The following is a 24878-nucleotide window of genomic DNA, read 5'->3' as shown; positions in this document are numbered from 1 at the left end:
TTGGTCTGGTGTCAACACAATTGATTATTGAGAAACATTTCCATGCAAAAGCCAGACTTTTTCCAATACAAGTTTATTAGCTCTACTATCATTATCAGAATCTAATTTAAAAAATGGAGAATGAAGAAAAAAAAACAAAACTAAAATGGAACACTGTTTGGACACTGGAGATATATTAGTGTCTAAAAAATATAGTCTATTAATAGCAATAATGATACCATCAAATGTATCCAATTGTATATAAATACCTCACTGTGAGGGGGAAAAAGAACCTTTAACAAGGGTACATCTTGACACATTACAAGTCACAAACAATGCTCTGCTTTCTTTTCTCTGCTCCTTACTGAAATTGGCATCATAGCGCAGTCACTTCAGACCCATCACTGTCAGATCCTCTCAGAAGACAACATGACTTCCTGTGTTCATTAGACAGCCTCCATGTCTGAAAATAATAATAAATAAACATTGAGAATAACATTTGCACAATTCATGATTTTTTTTATGAATAGAAATAGGACAGAATGTTCTTAACATATCATGTCCTCGATATACAGTCGTGAAAAAATAAGTACACCCCATGGAAATGGTTGGCTTTTTTGACAAGCAAACATTTGGTCATCTTTCAAACAGTGTCTTTTAATGAAGTTGATATACTTGAACAAAACCACAAGGAAAAATTAGCCTTTTCAATCATTTATTCAACAGAAATATCAATAGATAAGTACACCCTTGGCCTCAGAAGCTAGTACTGACCCTTTTTTAGCAGAAATAACTTCTTGTAGGCGTTTTGCATAATCGTCCAACAGGCTTGCTGGAAATTTTGACCACTTTCCCATGCAATATTCATTCAGCTGCAAGATGTTTGAGGGTTTTCTTGTATGTACTGCCTGTTTCAAATCCCCCTACAACATGTCAATGGGATTCCAATCCGGGCTTTTACTAATTCATTCCATAACTCTACATTTCTTTTTGAGCCATTCCTTGGTGGATTTGTTAGTGTGCTTAGGATCATTATGCTGTTGAAAGGTCCACTTTCAGTTCAGTTTCAACTTTCAGACAGATGGCCTCACATTATCTTCAAGCACTCTTTGATATGATGCAGAATTCATAGTTGAATCAATGAATGCAAGCTGTCCAGTCCCTGAGGCAGTGAAGCAACTCCAAAGCATGCAGTAACATTTCCACCACCGTGCTTCACAGTTGGTATGAGGCTGTTACTGTGGCCAAACAACTCTATGTTCGATTCGTCTGACCAGAGCACATTATTCCAAAAAGCCTGATCTTTGCGGATATGCTCATTGGCAAACTGTACTGTAGTCTTGCAAAGGCTTTTTCCTGGCACACCTCCCATGAAGCTCAAATTTATCTTTTTCTGATTGTAGAAGCATGCACTTTGACACCAACAGTTACAAGACTTATTAGCAGATCCTGTGATTTAATTTTGGGGTTCTTGGAGAATTCTATTTGCATCAGACAATCTGTTCTTGGCTGAATTTTCTGAGAGGGCCAGTCCTGGACAAATTGGCAGTGTAATTTTCCTTACAGTGGATTGATGTATTTCAAATAATTTGGAGATCCCTTGCCAGACACATAGTCATCCACAGCCTTTTTGAAATAAAGTAGACTTCACACTTCCAAGTTAAGCATTAGTAGTTCGTAGACATGCAGAATAAAACCATTTGAAATACATTTATTTGATCAAACTATGATGGTCAAATATGAGACAAGTTAATATTTTATTAGTGCAAGAAGTATCTATACTACAACCCCAATTCCGAAATGGAAAATGCAACCCCCTTCCCCCCCGCCAACCCCCCCCACCCCCCACCCAAAAAAAAAAAAAAACCCAAAAAGAGCCATTTGAAAATTCAGTTTACCCTGTGCTATATTGAAAACACATTATTAACATATTATTTGATGTTTTACTTTGTGAATTTAATTTATTTTCGAAATTATACACTCATTTCAAATCTGATGACTGCAACACACTCCAAAAAAGTTTGGATAGTCGACTGTTTACTACTGTGTAACATCACATTTTCTTTTAATAACACTTATTAAGCTTTTGTGCACTGAAGACACCAGTTGCTTAAGTTTATCAAATGTAATTTTCCTCCATTCATTCATTGTACATTTCTTCATCTATATGGGGCCTTCGTTGCCTTATTTTGTGTTTCATAATGCGCCACACATTCTCAATCAGAGACAGGTGAGGAGTGCAGGCAGGCCATGCACTGCGCACTTTGCTTACGCAACCATGTGCTTGTAATCCGGGCAGACTGTGGTGACACGATTCCACTGTGCTACTGTCCATCTCAGAGGAGACCGAGCCCAGAGAAGTTGGCGGCGCTTCTGGACAGTGTTGATGTATGGCTTCTGCTTTTCATAGTAAAGTCTAAACTTGCATCTGTGGATGCAGCGGCGAATGGTGTTGACTGACAAAGGTTTACCAAAGTATTCCCAAGCATATGTCAGGATATCCATTACAGACTCATGATGGTTTTTAAGATGGTGATATCTGAGGGATCAGAGATCACGCGCCTTCAGAAATGGTTTTCGGCCTTGCCCTTTACCCACCGAGATTTGAAAAGATTCCTTGAATCTTTTAATTATATTGTTCATCGTAGAAGTTGAAATGCCCAAAATCCTACCAGTTTGTCTTTGGGGAATGTTGTTCTCAAAGTATTGGATTATTCGCTGACGCATTTCCTGCAGTTTTTTCAGGTGCACTTTCATGCCGCTAATCTCCCATTCTACCACATTCCAAAGGTGTTCTATTGGATTCAGATCCAGTGATTGGGAAGACCACTGAAGAACACTGAACTCATGGTCATGGTCACAAAACCAGTTTGAGACAAATTTTGCTTTGTGACACAGTGTATTATCATGCTGGAACTAACCATTAGAAGACGGTAAATTGTGGCCATGTAGGGATGCAGATGATCAGCAACAAAATTCAAATAAAAAAAATTCAAGCGAGGATTGATTGATATTAATGGGCTCAGAGTGTGGCAAGAAAACCTTCCCCACACCATTACACCACCTCCACCAGCCTGGACTGATGACGAAAGGCAGGTTGGGTCCATGGATTCATGCTCTTGGCACCAAATTCTTACCAAGCCTTCTGTGTGCTTCAGTAGAAATTGAGATTCATCAGACCAGGCTAAATTTTCCCAGTCTTCAACTGTCCAGTTTTGTTGAGCCTGTGCCCACTGCAGCCTCAGCTTTCTGCCATGTCTGCCACATGAATGGCTGATTAAATTATTGTATGAATGAGTAGGTATTCTGTACAGGTGTTCCTATAGTGCTCAGTGACTGTATATTCCACACACTAGAAATGCCAATCAGCCTACAACGCATGTCTTTGGACTGGGGAAGGAAACCGGCGCTCCCAGAGCGAACCCCCAAAGCACATGGAAAGCATGCAGAGCAGAGGAAGGAATCGACCCCCAACCCCAGTAGTGTGTGTGTGGTTCTGAAAAGACTTTGCTGAGCTGTGAATTGAGAGAAGAAGGAGCTACAGGTGAGTATAGAGAGGTGAGGTGAGCATGCAGAAAAGCTTCCATGCATAAGACCACTTCTCTTTGATGAGTAGTGAGAGGAGATGTCAACTTTAATTGCTCCGACACACCAGAGCTAACACTCCGCTCCAGTCAAGTTGCTGTTTATCAGAATGTTGAACAGAGAATGTTTAATAATACCAGCAAAGGTTATATAGTTAATGTTGACTAGCTTCTTTCTGACTAAGATTATATTTAGGCTGAATCCCAAATGGCTTTGTGCTACCCATCTAAGTGCATTACATAGGGTATCAAACAACATCTCATGCACACTTTGTAGTGTTATTATATGACATGTATTTATATATTGAGGTAATATATAAATACACAATTAGTAGCTTGTGGTTACAAGATGCCAAAGTGATAATCATTAATTGTATAACTGGAGTCAAAAACTTAATATGTTGTAGCAGCAACATACTTATGAAAAACTCACTATATTCATTTGTGGCCACATTAAAAACTAACCAGCATGTCACCTCAGCAGTGCTCTCACCTCTGCATGCTGTAACATGCTCACTTGGGATTTTGGAATCAGTAATGGGTATGTATTGTTAGTGAGCATGTACTGTTATTTTGGAATCCCTGGTGAGTATACACGCAAGAACAACCCAAGGTGGCAGTTTGTCAGAATACCAGTGGGGGAAAAAAAAGTTTGTGCAACTGTTCTCTGAGGTGATTACTGGTCAATGTTTTAAGTGATTCCCACCTCCTGGTGTACAGACATCCTAAGCAACTCTCACTGACATTTAAACTATGGGAACAGTTGCCTTTTCTATAGCACTTAAAAAAATCGAAATATGTACTTGAATTTTTGAAATTTAATGGTTTGTTAATGAACAGAGTTCTCCAGCAGCAGGCCTGTGAAACAACGTTCTAACCTTCTTTTTGATCTTCACAACTGTATATAAGTGAATAACAGAGAATAAATGTATTTACTTAGGAAAACTTGGAACTTACTTCGGCATGTGGTATGCAGTGGTGGAAACCAACTATTTCTGATATTAACTTTTCCGATCTTGTTGTGTACAGTTGCCTGGGAATCTGTGAACATAATCATAGGCTGCCATGATTACAAATTTAGGGTATATTTATTAATAGACAAGCTGGAAAGTAATTGTACTGGCTACAAAAACAAGAAACATGTCTAGACAGACATGACAAGCTGCAAAAGAGCTGCTGGTTATTTGTAGATGTAGGGGACAGATCTAAATGGAGGCAAAAGATGTTGTACATGCACTTTAAATGTATTAATGCACAGTTATTCCAAATTAAGATTTTGTTTGTTGTAGCATATAAGTTAATTCTGGACAATGATTTTGTTGCAACAAAAAAAGAAAAAAAAAAAAAACGTGCATTATTATCCTCCCTTGTATCTAACAGTGTTGATGGTGTCACTAAAACTAATTGTAAGGATACACTGGAGTATAATAATGCAGGATGTGTCTCTTCAGATAACTAAGGACAGTCAATAACTGGTAATATTTCATTTCCTGTTCATACAGCCTTAATTATTTCACCTCCTGAAGACATCCTGATATAATAAGGTCGCTTTTGGATTACAGTCAGAAAAGCTCACTTACTGTGTTGTCACAATGATATAACCTATTTGAGAATTTTTATCATGCTTCTACATGTGCTTCAACAAGTTCTACTGAGAAATAGCTGTACATATTGGGTGAAAATGAATATTTATCTTTGGTTTATTGGTGTATTAGACATTTCTGTCTTTAAATTACTTACTTACTATACTAAAGTATAGTGCTATATTATCCACTATTATTAATCTATATTGTATAATAACCATTCTGGTTATACTATATTAATTACCTAAAGATTGTATGGTCTGAACACCATCATGGCAGCAGCCATGTACTGAGTTAGTTCATTTAAGATAAAGCAAAATGCAGTAATTCACTGAGTTGGTTAGAAAGATCTAGTTATCTAGTTAAGTGCTTTTAAGCTGTGCACTTTACCTCAATACTAAGGTGCATGTTTTCCAATGAGTAAAATGAGCCCTGGTCAGAGGGTTGAGATGAGCCAGAGTCAGTGACTGAGGGAGAGCTGATGCTGGACACATGAGTCAAGATACCATCATCATTCTCAAAGACTGGATTCACTCTCATAATTCCCTCCATAGACAGAGGAGACTGTGAATGCCTGTAATGCACAGAAGAGTTTTAACACCAAAACAACAGAACAGAGACAGGCCACACCAGTGTAATAAACAATTATAGATTATGGACAGATTGGTCTTACACTAGTGTCACTGTCTTTCTGGTCCGTATATACTTCCTGTTAATGAACACTAACAGGGCTATCACAGCACACACCACTGTGAGACTTCCCATCAGACAGAGTACAAATATGAACTGGTCGACTGGCACAGACACCAGCTCACTGCAGTGCTCTCCATCATAGTACCAATATTTACCTGCAGGACATCTGGAAACAGTTTCAGTGTTAGACTTGTTAGAGCCAAACAAGTAAACAATAAAAGTAAAGCTACACGCATCATTCAGTAATCAGATTTCTTTTTACGTAATGTCACCACTGCTCATGATTGGAGGTGGGGTGCTATAAACCTTATCTGGTAAAAGTACTCTTACTTAATAATCTAATGGTTCAGGGAAAAGTAATAAATAGTAAAGCTTCTCATCCAAATCTACTCAAATAATAAAAGTAGAGAAAATGAGTAATTACAACTCAAGCATTGCTTGTAACTCAGAATTTCAGATACAACATAAAAAAGACCTAAAGAAAATACAATAAAATCATATAATTACAATCCATATCCTCTCTAACTAAAGAAACTTATGCAAACATCAGAAGATTCTTAAGCAAATAAAATCAAACTGGAGATTTTCTTTTAATCTCCTCTGAAACACAGTGAGGCTGAATTCCTAATAGTTTTCTATTCACATTCATATATCTACACATATGATCTCTATAAGAGAGAGTGTAGTATATTTGCATTCTTGAACCTATCTATTGCACTACATTTTTAACAGGACAACATTTGTGATGGTTGAATTTATTTTTGTAACATGCACAATACATGATTTTTATTTTATGATATACAGATATTTCATACATTTTTGTTGGTTGGTTGAAGTACCCTTGATGGAGATGAACCTTTTTCTTTACCAGTACAGTGAATAACAAATTTGCCTGGCTAAAATCCAGGTGACTTTATTAGAGGTCATGATATCAGATGATAATCTTAATCCGATTTTACATGACCACAGGAATAATGTGATTACTGTTAAATAATGACTGGATTATACTGTGACTGTAAATGTACTGATGATCACTAATCTATTGTGCCCCCCCAACCCAGTGGACTAGATCTACTTGATACAGTAAAAGAAAGATATTATTATTTAAAACAAAACAAAACAAAACAAAAAAAAATTCAGTACTTTGAGCAGAGTGACTCAGTGGTTCAAAACTTTTACCTGCAGCTGGCTCCTTGTCCTGGTATGTTCTCACATATTCCCCCATTGAGACAATAGTTGGGTTGGAGGTTGCAGATGCTCTGACAGGGCAGACCATCCACTGTGCTGTAGCCAGTATCACACTGACACTCAGCCTCAGTGGTCAGTTTGTTCACCACACAGTGAGAAAACTCATTACAATCCATGTACTTGCATGGATCACCATGATCAACTAGAGGGGACCAAGAAGGTGGATCACTGCCTTTGTATTGCCTTTAACCATATAAGATTTATTGGTAATACAGACATCCACCTACTTACCTGACTGAATGTCAATTTCACTATCCATTCTCTTTGAGGCAGCATTACTAAAATCATCAAGAGTCCAGTGCATAGCCTTGGTGATATTATCCACCACTGGCTTGGCTAACTTCATTTTCTTGTTTACTACCACACTGCCATTTCTGAAGTTGAGGATGTGTAGCTCCTTAAATCCGGACAGATTGGATTGCAGAAATTGGAGCAACTGAAGGAATGAAAGTAGCAAATCTGTCAGCGGTATGGATCAACTGTATATACGCTTGATTATATTACACTCTATAATTTTCCTAAAATGGCAACAAATAATCATTCTTTGATTTTTCTCTGAGCTACACAGAAGTTAATTGCCACATGACTGATTAGTAATTTCATGCTTGGAGATAAAGTTATTTTTTTTAGTTCAATTGTATTAGTTGGTACAAAAAAAGGTGTTTGCATTTGATTAGTACTTCTGCATCATTCTGTCTGCAGCTCTCTTGTGTGAAAATTAGGTGTTGGGGAGAGGATGCATTTACACCAGTTCAAACAAGTTTGCAGTCCTGCATAAAGAGAGCTAGAGACTAATTTTAACTATTGTACTTTTGATACTTTTTGTTCCTTAAAAAGAAATGTTTGTGTATATATTCTAGGCTGGCATTTTTAATTGTAAATGTGTACCATGTATACTACTGTATATCACTCATTTACCACTTTGTGTATCAGGGAAAAGTACTGAGAAATTATACATAAGTGAAAGCATAGATAATGTGCAAAAATTATATTGTGTACTGTATGTTTTTGGGTCATATGCATGACTACGTTGTTTGCTAATGAATTAATTAGAATTAAAATTTCCAATATACTGTATAGTGTATATCCAACCAATATCAACTATTAGCTAGAATTTGACTTGCTGTGTAGCCAATTACTTTATATTAGCTACCGGAATCAATGCTAGTCTATTATTTCATTAGCAATGCAGAAAGGCTAACTTAGTTAAGTATAATCAATATAAGCAAATTGGCTACACTTACCTTAACATGCTTTTTCAAATTAAATGGAGTTCATGCCTTCTAGGAAAGCAAATAAGACACCTCATTTTAAAACATTTTTACTGCGGTGTGGTCAGGGGTGCTCAAGTCTTATCCATATTCTGACACACACGGATAGCTATAGCATTAACTACATTGTGTAGCATGAGAATGTCACAGTAGCCGACTAAATTAATTCATTATAGTTTTTTCTAGATTGATGAACTCAGATGCTTTAAACTGAAATATAAATTAAAAGCACAGGATCCCATTCTATTGTATTACATACAGTCAGTGGCCTTCATGGTTTACAATGAGTACTTTGAATGTCTAAATATAAATATAAAGAGCAAAAAGCATTTTTTCTTAGAAATGTAATTAAGTAACTGTACAAATAGTCAATTTTAATAATACTCAAGCAAATTATAAACAAAGTACAGTTAAGTACAAGTATTACCACCCCTGCATGCAGTATGATTCGCAGTAATGTTAGTGATTCACAATTAGCAAGAAAGAGCAAAGAATGGACATTGCTTGGTACATAGAAAATAGAAGATAGTGGGAAAAAAGTAAGAAATTAAGTGAAAAATGGCAACAATGTTATCAAATTGGTATCTCTGTATTGTTTATCAAATCTTACAAAATTATTGCACGTACGGTTAGGGTTTTTTTTTTTTTTTTTTTTTTTTTCTGTGTGAAATGAAGTGTGGATTTTGTTATCTTTACTCAGCAAGTCCCTGTATACCATACAAATCTGCTTTATGAGTTATAACTATTTTGCCTCTCTAGTTCAGTCTTTCAAAGGCAAAGAGCCATGTTGCACAGGAGGAGCTCTCCTATACCATGTACCCTCTGCTTCACAATCTGCCTAGATTATTTATGTATTGTGGTCTCAGAAAACTTTCTTATAAAGTTTCTTTTTTTTATCTACCTATTAATTTATTAAAAAAAAAAATTACTACCATACAATGTGATTTTTTTTTTGTCCAGTATAAATGGATATACTGTAGCTAATGATACATACAGATCATATTTTTAGAATACCACATCATTTAGATCATGTTTAGATTTGCATTTCATATAGTCAGCCTTAATCTCCACACAGCAGTATCCAAAACACGATACAGTGCCACGACTTTGGTAACCCTTTAAACTGGATGTCGTTCTACTCTGACACATTTCAGATATAATATTTCAGCGATGACAACTCTCCGAGTCAAATTGTGAGCATTTATAGATGGGGATTGAGTGTAAATAGGTTTTGTCTGGCAGACTAGATCTGCTACGCTGCTGCTGCTGAGCGAGAACAAATACTTGCTCTGATAGTCCTGGACAGACACAGAACGAAGAGAAACATGCTGCTGCTACTACCCATAGTAGTAGCGAAGAAAGCATGGTTGATAGGCTGTTGCACAGCGTCAAGGGAGCCTATCATTGCTCTAAAAGAGTTTCATGGCTGAACTGGGCATTAGTTGACTGAAGATATGATGTCAACTTATGTACTTGATGCATCTTGGTCTCAGCCATGCAATAACTTTTTAATTCATTCATTCATTCATTCATCTTCAGTTAGCACTTTTTCCTGGTCAGGGTCCTAATGGATCTGGAGCCTATCCTGGGAACACTGGGAACACTGCACAAAGCAGAATTACACTCTGAAGGGCATCGCAGAGCAGCATTCACATTCACACACTCATTCACACCTTGGGGTATTTTTATTGTAGCTAATCCACCTAACTTTGCTTGGAATTGACCCTAGAGCTACGCCACCATGCTGCCCCAATAACTTTTTGTCAGGACTATGTAATAATTAAATACATGCCCTAATTATTATTCAGACTTGTTTACTGTAATTAGTCTCATAATGTCTCACTAGTCAATGTATTTATACTTAATCGTGTCCTTTGCAACAATCATAGTTTTTTCTTGATTCTTGTTCTAGTTTCTTAGAGTTCTTATGATGTTTCTGCATAATTCTGTCTGCATATGTCTAAATAATGAACTGCCAGGACAATGCTTGTGCTTACACAGTACACTTTGAAAGTATTGGAATGGCAAGGGTAGTTCTTTTGTTTTTGCTACACATAAACAAGGTCGCTGGGTCTTCATGTGACGTGCATTATTAAAGATTAATTATCTTTTAATTATTTTTGATCACTTGAAAAATGGGTGGGTTCAAATGAAAGGTGCTATATTCTAAGTTATTTAACACGTCTATTGTAAGTAACAGGAGATGAAAGCTGAAATTCTGATCTATCATCTCAAATTCATCTTTTGATCTCAAACCCAAATGTCTCCAGTGTATAGAAAAAACAATGTAATTGGCATTGCAGTTCCAATAGTTTTGGAGGGGATCGTATTAATTTATACTGGATTATATAACTAATTATATTATATTATAACTAAAAGTCTCTGTGCTTGAATTTGACAGCTTCTGGCTGACATACAGTATAATACACCTAAGTAAATAAAATCCAAAGTCTTCTATAGCCATTAGAATCTGTTATTTATTATATTTATGCCCCAAAATCCAGAAATACATTTGTGAGTCTTAAATTAACATTGCTACTCTTCAGTATAGTATTTCTGGCCATATTTACATTTTATACTTCACAAAATCAGCCTTAATTTTCACACCCCCAGTACCCAAAACACAACACTGTATCACTGTATTAGTATGGAACCCTTTAAAACTGGGAATGAAGTTTGCGTCTGTGTACTGGAATAGATTGTATTATAGTACTTGGCACGTAATAGTGTCACTAAGAGGAAACAACAGCATACACTCACTTAAAACACTATGCTCATCTAGTGTCAACACTGCATGTTGCTTGGTTATTTTTCTATAAATATACATTATATGGCCACTGGAATTAAGAAGCCCAAAGCTGTTCCAACATGACAATGCACAGGGCACAAAGCGAGCTCCATAAAGAAATGGTTTGTCAAGGCTGATGTGAAAGAACTTGATTGGCCTTCACAGAGCCCTGACCACAACCCCACTGATCCCACTAAAACCCTGTGGTGAACTGGAAAATCTAATGCATGCCAGGACCTCTTACCTGATATTAGTACCTGACCTCACTAATGCTCTTGTGGATGAATGGGCAAACATCCCCACAGCTACAATCCAAAATATACTGTAAAGCTTTCCCAGAATAGTGGACAGTGTTATAGCAGCAAAAGGTGGCAAAACTCTGGAATGCAATGTTCAACAAGCACATAATGATTGTGATGGTTAGATGTGAACATCCATTTGGACATATAGTATATGTCTCATTGGACTGACAGACCAATCATTTGCTGGTTGAGTTTGCTGACATGAAATAAATTTAGAGCGCTGACTAAGGTTTTCTTAAAAAATGCAGAGAATTACTGTCATGTCAAAAGAAGAAAACAAGGAGAAAACTTTGACAACATGTGTTTTTTTTATGAAGAATTTTATGCAGGAATCAGTGCCTTAAAGTCACAGCTGAAATAGTATCTTAAAGCATACTATTCAGTAAAACTGTCAGTTTGATCTAAGCCATTTGATAATATTTTTAATACTTGATAGCATGTGCAACATTAGGCAAATAATGACTGTTTATTTGACTGTTCAAAATTTTAGAAGATTAGCAAGAATATTTAGCTAATTAGCTAGCATAATATTTGTCAATTGGCAATTTACAGCAATTGTACTAATCAGAATAGTGACAATGTGTATATAATTAAGTTTACATCACCTCTTATTTGCAGACAGTAAATCTGTCAATTTTTAAAAAAAAAAAATTTTGTGGAGCTATAACAAATAAAAAAATATTTGACTTATGAAATATATAATGGCACTGCACTTTGATAAAAAATTGATGGATAGAATCTCTGAAGAAAAAACAGCAAAGAACACAGTCTCTCCTTGAATACAATACAGACAAACAGACCACTAAAAAAAGTAAAATAATTCAGGTAAAGAACAAAAAGAAAGCATAATGGGGGTTAGTGAAAGGGCAACATTTGACATTAGGCATCTATTTCTTTTTTAGTTTTGTCATTACAAATTTGTTTACAATTTGTTCTTTAAAATTTTGTAAGTTTATTAGCTTTTGTTAATGGTAACAAATCAACAATTCACTCAGTTTAGTTAGTCACAAATAAGGTTAGGTTACTTAAAATTGTTAGCAATAATGAATATGAGATAAATAACTCGTAAAGTTTACTGATACCGGTATTAAGGTTATTGTCTGCTGTTCCTTCTCAGTTTGTTTACTGGAAGACTCTCGGTTTGGCAGGTTACTGGATTCAGAAGATTGTCTCTGAAAATTTGATAAAACATGAATGTAATCTTTGCAAAAATGTGTGCTTCTGGACCTAGTCATAAAGGGCTCTCAATTAATCCACATATTTGTTCTATTTAATCATCTACCAGTTCTGCAATGAAATCATAACTAGCTTGTATGTTTTGACATAGATATATGGGACAGCCCTATAAGGACCTGAAGGCCTGGCTCATTTGTTTTCAGCTATAACTCTTTAGGTGACATTAAATTAAAGTAGAAAAATTACAGAAAACAATTCTGAACTTAAAAGAAAGAAAATATTTAAGAACAATGTAATTTTGTAGCTATAAGATTTTAATGCCCTTTGACAAAATAAATGTCCATTGTGCAAACACAGAAATATGCGAATTAGTTGTATAGACAATGAAAAAGTGAGACTACCTACTAGTTCAAGGAATGTATTCTCCAGAAACTTGTATCCAGGTGAGCTCATATTTAAGAGGTCCTCTGAAAAAATCATGTTGGTAAACTGTAAACTAAAGAACACCCCAACGTCTTTGTCTAGAGAGTGGACTGAGGTCTGTGGATTGTCTGTTTCAGATGGCAAGCCTTTAATAATGTCCTGATTGTCACATGCTTTAGTCTGATGAGAGGAATGGGTTTGGATAGACTGTCCTTCCTTATCAAAGAAATTTCCAAGTAAGGCTGAGGGCAAAGAGTCTACAGAAGGTACAGTTTGAATGGTACCTTCAGTCCTTTGTTCTAAAGAGAACCTTATTAACTTTGTGGATTGAGTTGTGCTTGGTAGCTCAGAGCTCCCTGTAAAACTGCTGAGTTCAGGAGTTTGAGAAAAAACATCCATAGCCCCACTGGTATCGCCTGCTGTGTCCTCTGTATTAGGCACCTCAGTAGGAGCAAAGTATGGCATAACTGATATTTCTTCTTTAAATGAAGCTTCTGATACATCAACTAAACTCTCTGAATACTGATTTGAAGTAGATGCTCTTACAGCTTTAATGGCGTTCAAGTTCAGTGAGCTGGCCATGGCAGCAATTTCATTTCCAAGTGCCTGTTCCACTTCAGACACCTTTGAGGGGGAATTCAAAGCAGTGTTCCTCTTATATCCTTCAAAACAAAGCAATGTTATAAGAAAGAGGCTCTCAATATGCATCAGATTGTGTACAGTGAAAATCTAAGTAATATAATTTTTTTCATTTTGCATTTTATGAACGTTTTGATTTGTTTGATGCTATAGGAGACAAACTGTTGTGTCCTGCAAGTTGTATTGTAGTTTTATTTTAGACATAAATAAGGTATTACCTTCAGCATTAGTGATTAGATTTTGTTCCTCAGCTTCCTTTAGCTTAGGGCCACGACTTGGTTCAGGTGGAGATGGCTCTGTAATAGTCACCAATGTAGTTACAGTAGGCAAATGTTTACATGTTTCCTGTGTATGAAATGTGCTCTCTATTGCCTCCTTTTCCCTCCCTTGAGTTCTATTAGGAGCCGCTTCTTCCTCCGAGGTGTTAATTGTCTCAGTATTCTCCTCAAAGATGGCAACTGCTGCTTGCTTACTAATAACATCAGGTAGATGTCTTGGTTTGTCCGTTGGTTGGTCTTTTAAATGATTTTGTGTAGTTGGTTCAAAGCTGAGAGAATGAATATCCAAAGGCAAGGATTTATCCTCCCTCAGGGCCTTTAATATCATGTCCTTCAGGGCTGTTTCTATGCCAGATTCTCCAACTGTCTCTGAGGGCCCTATTCCTGTAGAGTCTACTTCTGTCTCAAACACCACGGCGTAGTGCACTGCAACACTTCCTGGACTGCTCGTTTGTATAAAGATAAATTGTTAGTTCAAATGGAATACATTAACAGTATATCACATTTAGAAAAGGAACTGCTTTTGGGCTGACATTTTTTCCACTCTTAATATCTTAACATACTCTACTTTCAGGAGCATTTGCAAAATGTCTTATTGCTAAAAATTATTATTATTTTTTGATCATAGAATTTTTATAGGAAATTTGCATTTTACACATTATAACACCACACCCAACAACCCCAACAAAACAACCACAGCCAAAACCAAAAGAAATGGGGAAACAAAAAACAATAACAAACAAACATTCAAAGAAAAACACAAAACAACAACAACAACAACAACAACAACAACAACAACAACAACAACAACAACAAAAATGTGTTATTAGTGCTTTTAAAAATTAGTGTTTTCCGTCTACCGCTCCTCAATCCACCTCCAGGATGCGTACATCATTGAAGTAGGTAATAAATTGTTGCCATTTTCCCCAAAATGAGTCACCCCTGCCTCTGATGTTGTACTTGATTTTTTCAAGTTTTAAAAAGAACATTAAGTCTTTAAGCCAGACTGATATAGTGGGGGGTTGTGGAGATGTCCAAGAGAACAATATTCTGTGCCGAGCAAGTAATGATGCAAAGGCCACAACACTAGCTTGTTTATGGTTCAGAGGCTGATGCTGAGATGAAACACCAAAGATGGCAATTAAAGGACAGACATCCAATTTGATTTTAAGAACGTCGGACATAGTTTAAAAGAAAGAGTTCCAAAAGTTCTGCAGTTTGGGACAGAGTGCAAACATATGACTGATGTTACAGGGGGAAAGTTTGCATTTTTCACACATTCACAAAAAAAAAAAAAAGGTAAATGCTGTCATTACAGAATGTGTTTGCACTTGACTGTATATTTACAATAATGACAAGTCTGTTTACTTGCTAGCTAGACTGGACAATAACCATCCATGTACATATTACATACTGCTTTACTGCAGTTATTGCAGAGTTAGCATGCAGTCCATTATAACTAGATTAGAATTAGCTTAGTTGGTCCCTTTATAAACAGAGCACAGGGCTTCAGAGCATAATTTGCTCTGTACTTACATCTCTAACAGAAGCAGAAAAGAAAGAGTGCTATTAATCAGTAGAAAGTAATTTCTGGATGGGCCGTACTCACTGAATTCCCAGCAGTCGAATCTCCTTAAACCCAGCAAGTTTGTTGAACATTTGCAGCATCTGCAAAGGTGCAAACAACATCTCATCAAGACTCAGATACAGAAATGCAACTTAAAAAAAATATTTATTAAAAAAAGTATTATACCTTACCATAAGCTAATAGAAGCATGGCACATTGAACTGTATATGATCTTTTATAATGTGTTTGTTTTACAATAGACAGGCTGTCTAGAAATGTATTAGATGCCATGACTGGACTATATTTATTTCTACAAATCTCTAGTTTGTCTATTTCCCTGCAGGTTTTTGACCTCTTTTCTGTGAGCTCCTTTCCCTCACCAAAATTGTTTTGGATTTCGCAATGCCATGCCCTTGCAGTCACAAGAATAAATCTCAAGTATTAGCTATTAACCCATAAACACTGTAAAATGTACTTGACAGAAATAAAGCATGTTGAATTATAAGACAATTAGTGTAAAATAAGAGAGATGACTGGAGGATGTTATCTATGGAAAACACAACTCACTGTTTGAGACACAGTAAATGAATGCAAAATGCTAAACGTTTGACCTCACCTGCTCATGAAGACGGTGGAGGGAATCCTGATTCTGCAAGTTGTCAGGGTCTCTTTGTATCTGACTGTAGTCTGTGTCCTTCACAGTCACACTGAAGTCTATTATGTGCTCCACAGCTGAGACCTTGGTCTTCAGACAATCAAAAATCAGGCTACAGTTTATTTAAAATTTATGTTAATCAGAGTGTATACTTATATAGTACAATGGAATAGTTCATACCTTTTCTGAATCCATGGCAACTTTCTCTTCAGGAGTTTTCGAACCTGAAATTTCCATATTATTAATTAATTAATAACCTTTACTAGATATGAAAAGTCAACTCATGTTCCATAAGTAGGTTGGGCATACATTTCTCGCCTGGTACAGATGTGGGTCTGAAAAAAACAAAAAACAAAAAACAAACAAAGAAACATGAACACGTTTAGGAAGATATTGTAGAATTATGATTTCAGTTCTTTCATTTCCATTCATTTGGTTTATTTTGACAAGAATAGTTTGAAAAGGGGGCTTTTCTGGTTCACTGGTTACAAACAATTTACCTTTGGAGATATAACAATGGCCTTTAAGTTTTAATTAACCTTTTTAAAAATAAGCTCCATCCAAATGACATACACTGTTTGTACTCTATATATTACAGTGTAGTACCTTTTCATGGACAGTCTATTAGAGGGTTGGTTCTTTTGTCCCCCAAAATATATACAAATATTCATACATGCAACCTTCAAGATTCATTCTAAATAGACCAGGTTGAGAGTCTAATGTTGAGAAATGAGACAAAATATATTGGGCTTATCAAACTGTATCTTATTCTTGGAAGAGCGTAAGAACAATGCTAAATGTATCTATAAATATTATATACTTACTCTTGGTTATCTTGAATGCTCACTCTCTGTGGATAACACAAATAACCAATATAATACATATTATGTGTTTGTATGATATCAAATATTTTTGGTGTTAATACATGTATGTTATCTTCTAGAACAACCTCACCCTGGCCACCATGTCAAGGTGTTCCTGGGTGCTGCTGAAATTATGGGCCAAGTCCTCTACACACATTGAGTCTGTCTGGCAGGCATGTACCCACTGTTGGAACTCTGTAGGGTCAGGTACTCTGTCCAGGAAAATTTGGTAGGCTTCCCATACAGCTTCCTGGCAGACTATTTAATATCAGAGACATGGGAAGTAATACCATCATTATAATCTGTACATGTAATATACCAACAGCAGGCAAAAACATCTATATAAAATTCTTGTGAGGTTTGCTTAATAGTAACAATGCCACTATTACAATATTTTAAAATAATTAACTTCCCTTTGTTATTCTCAAGCATTTATTTCTTACTGCATACTTAACTCTGACCTAAAGGAATATCACATTTTTAAAAATCTAAAAGGCAAAAAAGTGACAAAGATCAACTCATTAAAAATCTACTTTTAATTTGGTTCTTGGCTGCAGTTTTGGCCTTGGTTAATGCAGCTTTCTGTCCCTGAAGGCTTCTGATGACAGGCACGCTAAATATCATTTACAAGGGGATGCTCTGGTGGAGACAAATTTAGCCCTAACTTTGGTTCTGTCCCTCTCATAGCTTGCAATGTGTGATGTCCAACCTCTCAGTTTGTAGTATGATTTGTGGCCGGCGATGACCTCTGCCATGTTCTCCTGAGGACATACTATGACCCCTGTACTGAATAGTGCTGATCTCTTCACTCGAAGCTTATTCAGAAGTGAATCTCGGACAGCTGACAGATGCCTGGCAGCTTGTGAGGCCTCGTAGAAATGCCTGTATTTGACATTTCTGTTCCATGGTAAATGGTCCCTACTGAGGTCTGAAGACAAGAAAACACTTTTTTGCATTTAATTTGTATATAGCTTTTAATAATAGACATAGTCACAAAGCAGCTGTACAGAAATCTGTATGTTGATTTTTATTTAGATCCTTAATGAACAAGCCAGAGGTGTCAGTGGTGAGGAAATACTTCCTGAGAAGAAATCTTGAGAGGAACAAGACTCAAAAAGGAACCCATCCTCTTCTGGGTGACACCAGATAGTGGGATTATAAATCATTACTTCAATAATTGTATACCATAAAGTCAAACAGTAATAAGTGTGTTGAATGGGTGTTCAGTATGAGCGTCATTTTCATTTTTTAAGATTTATAGCATCCGGGGGAAGGCGCACGGTGACTTAGTGGTTAGCATATTTGCCCCGCACCTCCAGGGTTGGGGGTTCAATTCCCACCCCTGCCCTGTGTGTGGAGTTTGCATGTTCTCCCTGTGCTTCAGGGGTTTCCTCTGGTTACTCCAGCTTCTTGCACAGACATGCATTGTAGGCTGACTGGCATCTCTAAATTGTCCATAGTGTATGAATAGGTGTGTGAGTGTGTGCGATTGTGCCCTACGATGGATTGGCACCTCATCCAGGGTGTCCCCTGGTGATGATGATGATGAATGTACCACATAGTAGTAGCATTCTACTGATTCGTTACAGATCTCATTAACAAGCAAATGCAATAATTGATGCCAGTAAATTATAATATGCATTTTGTGCTTAGATAGTTCTGCACTGGAAAATTTAACAGGCTAGCAGTAATGAACAGTGTAATACTGCCCATGTTATCCTTCCCACAGTATACAAGAGTGTCCTACAACTTGCATACATGGTATAATTTTTGGGTATAAAAAGAGTATCTTGGAGAGACGGAGTCTCTCAGAAGTAACGATAGGCAGAGGTTCACCAATCTTTTTTGAGACGTGTTGCTGCCATCAAATTGAAAATTGCCTAATTTTTCCCTTTAAAATTGTACATTTCTCAGTTTTAAAATGTGATATATTTTCTATGTTCTATTGTGAATAAAATATGAGATTTATGATATTTGCAAATCATTACATTCTGTTTTTATTTATATTTTACACAACTTTTATATGTTGATGCTGACAGTTGTTGTGTCTTCCTTATTTTTAAAATTTTTTTTTATCTGGAAACCCCCATAGATGCCTTTTCTTTCAGCAGAGTGAAAGTTTGAAATCATGGCCCTGTGCCATGCATGGGGTTTATTCAGGTAATAAATCAGGTTGCTGGTGCTGCCATCCTTCTGGAGGCTTGCAAATAGAGTCTCTGAATTTTCTGTCAGTCTCTTGTTTTTGTAAACGTTTCATGCATTTTCATTTGAAATATCTTTTGGGTAGTTCAGTGGAATGGCCTCCACACTTTGGGTTTGCGTGGGCCTAGGGTTATGGGAAAATTCTTGCTATTGTTTTGGCCAAGACATTTTCACACCTTCCTTTTCACATCTCCATCATGTAGGATGGCTGGTCGGGTAGAGCTGAACCCCCATAGAGCAAGTGTTCAGTGGGGATAACGACGTAGTGGTGAAAAGTAAAAAATAATAATAATTACTTGAGTAAGAGTAATAAAGTATACAATGAGAAGACTACTCAAGTTACTAGTTATTTCGGATCTGAATCTGATTAAAATCAAGGAAAATCCTGAATTACACACTCTGTGTGTGTTTGTGTTGACATGCTAGCTTCTTCTCCTTCTCCAGGACGTTACAAACATGAGCAGTTGTTGTGTCCGACCTCTGCAGCACATCGCGAGGTGCAAAACATTTAATCTACATCCGTAAGTCTCAGGGGTAAAAGTGATATTTTGGACATGGGGAAGCTCTACTTCTTTCATGGCGGCCAATAACACGGGGAACAGAACTGTTATCTATCATCGTCATCATCAAATATCAATTTTATTTGTATAACACTTTTAACAATGGACATTGTCTCAAAGCAGCTTTACAGAACTATATAAACACAGGATACAGATTTTAAGTGTGTTAATTGATACCCATTGAGCAAGCCAGTGGCAATGGTGGCAAGGAAACACTCCCTGTTAACAGCATGTTTTATTAAATGCATATCTTTACACTGATATCATGGAAATGTGATTAAAACTATTTGCATATGTTTCTGTTCCAAGGGTTTCATCCAAAACTAATTATTGGTTAGGTTCATTGGTCAAACCTTAGATGTTTACTATTCCTTATATGTCAGTTTGAGAATCAAAACCATGCTGAAACAATTCATTCAACCATCTACATATTTGTCCTGGTCAGAGTCTCACAAGTCAGACTTTTAGCTAAACCATTAAGTGGCATGTTTTCAAGAGGTGGGAAAAAACTGGAGAACCTGTAGGAAACACACACAGGCCCAGGAGTAACCATGAAACTCAAAAGTGCAAAAGCAACCACTGCTCAGCACTGAACCAACAACTTTTGAAACATGAAGTAATAACACTACCCATTATGCCAGGGGTGTCCAATCTTATCCGGAAAGGGCCGGTGTGGGTGCAGGTTTTAATTCCAACCAAGCAGAAGCCACACCTGAGTCTATTGAAAGCCAAGATCAACTGATTAAACTGGTGGAATCAGGCGTGGTTCCTGCTTGGTTGGAATGAAAACCTGCACCCACACCGGCCCTTTGCGGATAAGATTGGACATCCCTGCATTATGCCAACTCACCACTGCAGTTGATGCAAGCTAAAGTTTAACTAGCTTACCCTATGGATTTGTTAACTAAGCAACATCAACCTAATTTACTGATATATAGAAGTCTTTAAGTAAAGAAATGTGAAAGTACAAATCAGTAAAAATATGTACAAATACTAAACAATAAGTATGCAAAACATGTATGCTTTTTTCAAAGCTGTACACAAAGTAAGTATGGACACAAAGTTTATATGGATACGTAAAAAATAAGTATGCATACTAAAATTTTAGAGGTGGGAGAAAACTAGAGAACCTGTAGTAAATCCACACAAGTCCAGGAGGAACTGTGAAACACTACAGAAGTGACCACAATTCAACACTGAACCTGCAACCTTTGGAACATGAAGTAATAACACTACCCATTATGCCAACTCACCACTGCAGTCATTCTTCAAACCTTAGTTTTTTTTACTATTCCTTATATGTCAGTTTGAGCATCTGAATCATGCTGAAACACTTAATTCATCCAATTTATTCATCCTGGTCAGACTTGCAGGAGCCAGCTAATGTTTAACCAGCTTACCCTGTGGATTAATTTACTAGTACATAGAAGTCTTTAAGCAAAGAAATGTGAAAGTACAAATCAGTAAAAATATATACAAATACTAAACAAGTATGCAAAATATGTATGCTTTTTTAAAGGTTGTACACAAATTAAGTATGGACACAAAGTTTATATGCATACTTGAAAAATGAGTATGCATACTAGAATTTTAAGAATGCATGACAAAATTTAAATATACAAAAAAACAGTTTGCAAAATAAATACATTAAACAATTATTGCACATGCACCTGTGGAACAATCCTTAATACACTAACAGTTTACAGGCAGTAGGCAATTAAGTTCACAGTTTCAATAACTTAGGACACTAAAGAGACCTTTCTTCTGACTCTGAAAAACACACATTGAAAGTGAGAGGAAGTTTTTTCCCCCTTAGCATATAAAGAGAACAAACAAACTGTCAAAGAGAGGTGTAACTTACAGTTCTCCGTGTAGTCTGAGATTCAGGAATTTCCCTTCATTTTAATCAGATCTGTAGTAAACAGTAACTTGCTACTTGAGTATTCTACACATTAGATACTTTATTATTCTTACTCAAGTAATTATTAACATTATTGCTTTTACTGTTACTTGAGTAATTATTTTTATAAGTAGTTTTACTTGCACTTTAACATTTTTGGCTACTCTACCCAGTTCTGGTGCTTAAGGTGAAACAACGTAGTCATACGTAGTGTCACAGAGCTTTCAGCGTACATGAAATGCCCAAAGAGCTAACAGCGTGCGCAAAGGCCTACATAGTGACCTCATTTCCAGAGCCCCAGTTTGAGACCAACGAGGTGGTCTTTCCAGCCATGTTACTACCAGGGGCAGACGAGATGGCCTATCAAGTCCTGTTCCTGCGGGAGGCATAAGGCACGGCCTCCCAAGTTCTGCTACAGTTAGAGGTTGACGGCATGGTCTACCAAGTTCTGATCCTGCCCTAGACCTACAAGACGGCCTCACATGTCCTGCTTCAGTTTGCGGCAGACAACGCTACCTCCCAAGCCATGTTCACACCAGAGACTAACGTCACATCTTTCCACAACATGCTCAAGCCAAAGGTCGACAAGATGACCTACCAAGCCCATGACATACTGAAGCCAGAGGTCAACAGGATGACCCATCACGCCAAGCTCATGTCCGAGGCAGACGATGCAACCTCCTAAGCAATGCTCATGCCAGAGACTGATGGGACTGCCTCGCATGCCATACTGAGGCTGACTACAAGGCCTCCCAAGACCAGCTCACACCTGAGGCCAATGGCACAGCCTCCCAAGCCTGATCCCTGACAAGTCGCCGCTCTTCCACCAGACCCTGGAAAAACCTGTTGCCAACCAATCACCTGCTTCCTTCCAGTATGCCCCATGTCAGCTTCGCAGCTTCTCTGGTAGAAGCCCAGGTGAGAGACAATGCCTGCCTCTGGATCTTGGGTTCCATTGTAGACATTTTGCCCAGGACTACCATTAGGGGGAGCTTTGGAAGGTGCTTGTCATGTTTTGTTTATGTTTCCATGTGTGTTTTTGTTATGGTCTCTCTCCTGTCTCTTACCCTGTATTATCATTGGTTGTCTCCCTTATGTGTCATCATTGTCTCAGCTGTTCCGTGTTACCCATTTGATTAGTTTGTATATTTAAATCCCTGTGTGTCTTTGTTCAGGGCAAAATACAGTATTGTGTTTAGTCTTTTGCCACCTGAACCTTACCGAGCTGTTTCATCTATGTTCATGTTTAATGGTTTTGATCCTGCTTTTGTCCTTGTATTTAATGGCTCTTGTCTATGCCTAATTTTGCCTATTTGCTCATCACCTGACCCTGTGCTTGTTTTTGACTACATTTTTGCCTATTGTTTTGGATTTACCTTCCTACATCTTAATAAAACTGCGATTGCAGTTTTAGTCGAATACTCCTGCCATAGCCACATTTGTGTTAAATGTCGTTAATCACTGGGAATGCTTTGATTGCCCCATAGTACAGCTACAAGCCAGAAAAGATTAGTGTCTCACATAGCTCAAACAAATAGCCTTTTGTTTTACACTGCTAATGAATGGAATGCCCAAACATAAAGGCAGAACCATACAAGCACATGAAATTTGTTTAAAATGTATTATAAAAGTTTCTGCATTATATTTGACCATTTTGACTTAAAGAATAGCAAAGGGCAAACATTAGTTTTTAGCTGCTTATATTGCAAATGCAAGGCTTATATTGTATTGTAAACCAAATGCTTAGTGTAAGGGCTACTGTCATTACGTGATTGTTGTGTTTGTACTGAGAAGTCTTCAATTAGGTTAAAATGAATTTCTCTGTGTTCTGAATATTTATGTCCTTAAACACCCAGCAGTAATGTTTATGACTTATTCAATATTAACAGTGAGACTAATAGAAAAGTTACATAGTTAGGAGATGACTGGACAAGCCCTGGCAGGTCAACTCATAAAATTTGCCATATGCCATGATTATGTGTGACACTATGTGTGAGATGGAGTTTTTGTGAAAGGAGCCAAAAGCAGAGTTTACATCATTGCAAAGATCACAACATGCAGAAAAAGCTATATGGTTAGGCACAGGAATGGTGATAACAGTAGAATATGTAATAAATGTTTTAAAAACTCAGTGCTATATCTTTTATGGGCTGGGAGCACAGTTCCTAAGCTTCTATTAAAGTTTGAGACAGGGTGCAAATAAGCCAAGCAAACACCATTCTGCAAACAGCTTTACACCTTCCTCCTGACTGCTAACTTACCTTTGATTCTGCTGGCTTGGAGGGTAAACAAGAACAAGGTGAGGAATAGTCCTCTTTTAAAGACCATCATGCAGGTCTCTATTTTCTTCTAAAGTCAAAGTCAGTTATTAAAAATGAGAGCTGTAGTGACTTATCTTAAATCCACTGATTGCAAAATGAATGTTTCCACAAACACTGTGTCAAGGTTTTTCCACGAAAGGTTTTTACTGCAGGAAAGTTGATCGATGAGTGCAGATTCCTGGGTGAAGATTTGATCCTTGAGGGCAGCAGTGGGGTATGTCCTGGCACAGGCTGTACAAAAGAGTGTTTGAATGTAGCCATTTGTGTGTGGAAGATGGATGAGAAGAAGTGAGAAGGTGAAAAACACAGACTCTTGTTTGGAGGTTATCTGTGCACCACCCACTTGCACCTAATTATGCTGGCTTGCATGTGGCAGACTATCTTCATCCTTTTTGTCACCTTCTCAAAACTCTATAATCGAGGCATTTTCAGTCCTAACCAGACTAGTGCAAGTTCCCCTGCCCCTCTTGTTTTGTCTGTCTTCTTCTTTTCAAAGCAGCCTATTCAACAAATTCCAAACTCTGCTGGCTGCCAAGAGGATGTGAGATCTCGGTGTCATGTGACAGTGTACTATTTCTCTGATAGAAACTGGACATTATATATATATATATATGTGTGTGTGTGTGTGTGTGTGTGTGTGTGTGTGTGTGTGTGTGTGTGTGTGTCTGCCTGTCTGTTTTCATACTGCTTCTGTTCTCAACATTTCAATCTCAAACAAGCATTTGCTGGACAATTCTATCACTCAACTGGCTATAAGTCAAACATATTCCTGATATTAATGTTTATATTTGAGTGACATTCACACAGAATTCAAGTGCTTTATGAGTTCATTTTATACATTAAAAC

General features: G+C 37.1%; 1 protein-coding gene across 1 annotated transcript; it reads right to left on the bottom strand.

The window, feature by feature from the left end:
* Nucleotides 1-90: 90 nt before the first annotated feature.
* On the bottom strand, nucleotides 91-24503 carry impg1b (interphotoreceptor matrix proteoglycan 1b). The gene is made up of 17 exons (XM_017477038.3): nucleotides 23973-24503; nucleotides 17759-17977; nucleotides 17141-17307; nucleotides 17011-17036; nucleotides 16496-16521; nucleotides 16367-16410; nucleotides 16148-16276; nucleotides 15574-15632; nucleotides 13905-14407; nucleotides 13030-13709; nucleotides 12531-12620; nucleotides 7319-7523; nucleotides 7019-7229; nucleotides 5820-6005; nucleotides 5537-5720; nucleotides 4521-4604; nucleotides 91-442 (listed from the first exon to the last, which is right to left on the bottom strand). The coding sequence occupies exons 1-17, from the start codon at nucleotides 24040-24042 to the stop codon at nucleotides 356-358; spliced, it is 2970 nt and encodes a 989-aa protein (XP_017332527.2). The 5' UTR covers nucleotides 24043-24503; the 3' UTR covers nucleotides 91-355.
* Between the last annotated feature and the right edge of the window lie 375 nt (nucleotides 24504-24878).

Source organism: Ictalurus punctatus, chromosome 9 (assembly GCF_001660625.3).
Source record: "Ictalurus punctatus breed USDA103 chromosome 9, Coco_2.0, whole genome shotgun sequence".
NCBI lineage: Eukaryota > Metazoa > Chordata > Actinopteri > Siluriformes > Ictaluridae > Ictalurus > Ictalurus punctatus.
Note: the sequence above shows the minus strand (reverse complement) of the source record. Positions and strands in the feature narration are given on the sequence as shown.